This window comes from Halyomorpha halys, unplaced genomic scaffold (assembly GCF_000696795.3).
Source record: "Halyomorpha halys isolate HHAL.00 unplaced genomic scaffold, Hhal_1.1 Scaffold2540.1, whole genome shotgun sequence".
NCBI lineage: Eukaryota > Metazoa > Arthropoda > Insecta > Hemiptera > Pentatomidae > Halyomorpha > Halyomorpha halys.
Window position 1 is genome coordinate 50,636 of NW_027106865.1, and position 2,625 is coordinate 53,260.

The following is a 2,625-nucleotide window of genomic DNA, read 5'->3' on the forward strand; positions in this document are numbered from 1 at the left end:
CCCCAACCATCTTCTCCTCATTTATCATCCACGGTCAACTATCTCTCATAATTAACTATGGAAATATTTAAATTTTTGAAAAATTAGCCGTTTTCAAATTGAGGTTTAGCTTTTCTTTGATTTTCAATTATACAGAAATTCTAAAACATTTTTGAAACCCCACAGCAATGGAAGGCGCAGAAAGGTCTTGCTACGGCTCTAGGTCCATTACATCGCAAGTTATAAGTCGGTAATAAAATGGAAATTATTTGATGTTTATTAGTTTTTCTTTAAAATTAAAAAATAATCACATTACAGTTATAATATATATTATAATTATTTATATGTTGTGCTATACCATCGAATATGGAAAATTATTGAAATTTTACCTCCTCAGGGTGATAGTTAATAATAATACAACTGTATTTTAAGTATGTATTAACTTGCATTATCAGGCATCTTACATTTTAAATCAATGTAACAGGAGTTAATACTGAAAAATCAACTAAAACAATGATAACCCCCTCAAAAAATGGTATTCTTTTTAGTCTATAGTACTAAAGTATATTTTGAAATGAGATTTTATTAGGATGGTTAATTCTGTTAATATGAAAATTTGCTTAACACTTTACCAATTATGAAAACATTGAAATTAATGAGAACTTTAGGAAAGAAAATTAGAATATTTAAATTTTTGTGCAAATAGGTTGGAAAATGGGTATTGGTCCCTCAGGTATGGGCAAGAGGTGCAAATGTGACCCTGTGATAGGGGCAAGGTGTTTCAGGAAGCAATCCTATTTACCGAAGTTTACCTAACAGACAAATGGAATCGTCCACTGGAAATAAAAGGGTCAAAGTCTGATTTGTACAATAGTTCATAAAAAAATTTAATATAATAATAAAAATAACATCCCATCGTTTTTCCCACAAATTTTGGTAATGTATTTGTTATTAGAGATTGTATAAGATTCATAAAAATAAAGTGTTGAAGTGGTTCTAAATGATCATTATCTTCTTATAAGAAATTTTATTAAACCTACGTTTTCCACCTGAGATGTGATATATGCTTTGGTGGATCAGGCACACATTTATTTCTCAATTCTCCCATGTATACTTGAAGGGCAAATAATGCGAAAACCATTAAACAAAAAATTGTGAGTGTCATTACTTCAGCCAGTTGTTTAAATGAATGTAGTAGAGCATTTATAATTGTTTTAAGGCCTGTAAAAAACAAAATAATAGCTATAATCTTAGAACATTATTAAATGTTTGAAATATTCAGTAATTAGGTACATGAGGTTTAATTGAAGGGTTGCAGGACCTTGCTTTTTATTTAAAATGAATTAATATTACGTATTATTCAATTTTTTTGTAAGTCACTAATATTCAACAAATAAGCTAGAAAATCAACAATGATTATTTGAATAACAATCTAATTCTCAAGCAAAGTAGAATAAAATAATAGTAAATCGAAATCAATAATCAATGGAAAAAAAATGAATTAACTGATACATGGTTAATTTTTTTTATTAATGCATTTCGTTTTCAGTTATTTTACTGTAAAGAAGTTTTTAAATATCTATAAGAAGTGTTCAACTATTTAAGCGACTAGGTTTGTACGGTTGTAAAATTATTCAATTAAACCTCAAACTATGAAAAGTTTAATAATTTTTATATTTTCGTAACAATATAATAAATTATAAATATATTTTTTCAGTGGAAACTACATACCTGGCATTATAGAAACAGTTTTCAATGCTCGCAGAACACGAAAAGTTCGCAAGCCAGCAAGATTCCCTACCTCGAGGCCAATGGTGGCATAGCCAGAAGTTATGACGACAAAATCCAACCAGTTCCATGGGTTGCGTAGATAGGTATACTTGTTGAACATAAAACCTTTTGCAACACATTTAATAAACATTTCTGCTGTGTAGATAGCCAGAAAAATATACCTGCAAAATAAGGAAAGATAGTTAATCGGTTTTTATTAATAATTTAAAATTCAGTTTTTCCTCTAATAATTTTTTGTACGCTAGAAAAAATAAAATAAAATATTGAGTAATTTTATTACAAATAAGTACAAGGTATATAGAAACATTATATTGTGATTATGTTTTCCAACATTGAAGATTCGTTAATTTTAGAGATACTAAGAAAATACTTATTAGGTTTTATAATAAAACTATTAGAGGTTTATTTGTTATGGCAAGCTTGACCTTTCATTGATGACCTTTCAATGTTGAATACTATTATTGGGATTCTCCACCTTAGAATTTCGAATTAAAATAAGAAATGAAAGGAGATGATTCGGAATGGCTGTAAGGAAGAATAAAACAAGTATAAACGTGTCAACTATTTATAGTAAGAGCTAAGTTGCGGCGCCCCATAGGCAGAAGGAAATAGTCTTCATGATGATAATTTTAAGTTTATCGCGTAATCACATCACTTATAAAAATAACGAGAGAAACGAATTTTTGTATTTCTGGTGTGCTAGTAAATTTCAAAATAAATTGAGAAAAACTCAAGAAGGTATGGGGAAATAAGTTTAATCTCTTAGATAGCAATCAATCCATAAATCTATTTACGAATTATGAAATGAAATAGCCTTTTATGTCATATGTATATATATATATATATATATATAAG

General features: G+C 28.2%; 1 protein-coding gene across 1 annotated transcript in view; it reads right to left on the minus strand.

Moving 5' to 3' along the window:
* LOC106691614 (sodium channel protein 60E-like) overlaps nucleotides 1–1,931 on the minus strand; it is a gene marked incomplete at its 5' end in the record, with an annotated part of 34,177 nt that extends 32,246 nt beyond the window's left edge. The window contains 2 exons of the mRNA XM_024363755.1: nucleotides 1,020–1,200; nucleotides 1,711–1,931. Coding sequence (XP_024219523.1) covers nucleotides 1,020–1,200; nucleotides 1,711–1,931 — 402 coding nt within the window. The remainder of the gene's footprint in view (nucleotides 1–1,019; nucleotides 1,201–1,710) is intronic.
* Between the last annotated feature and the right edge of the window lie 694 nt (nucleotides 1,932–2,625).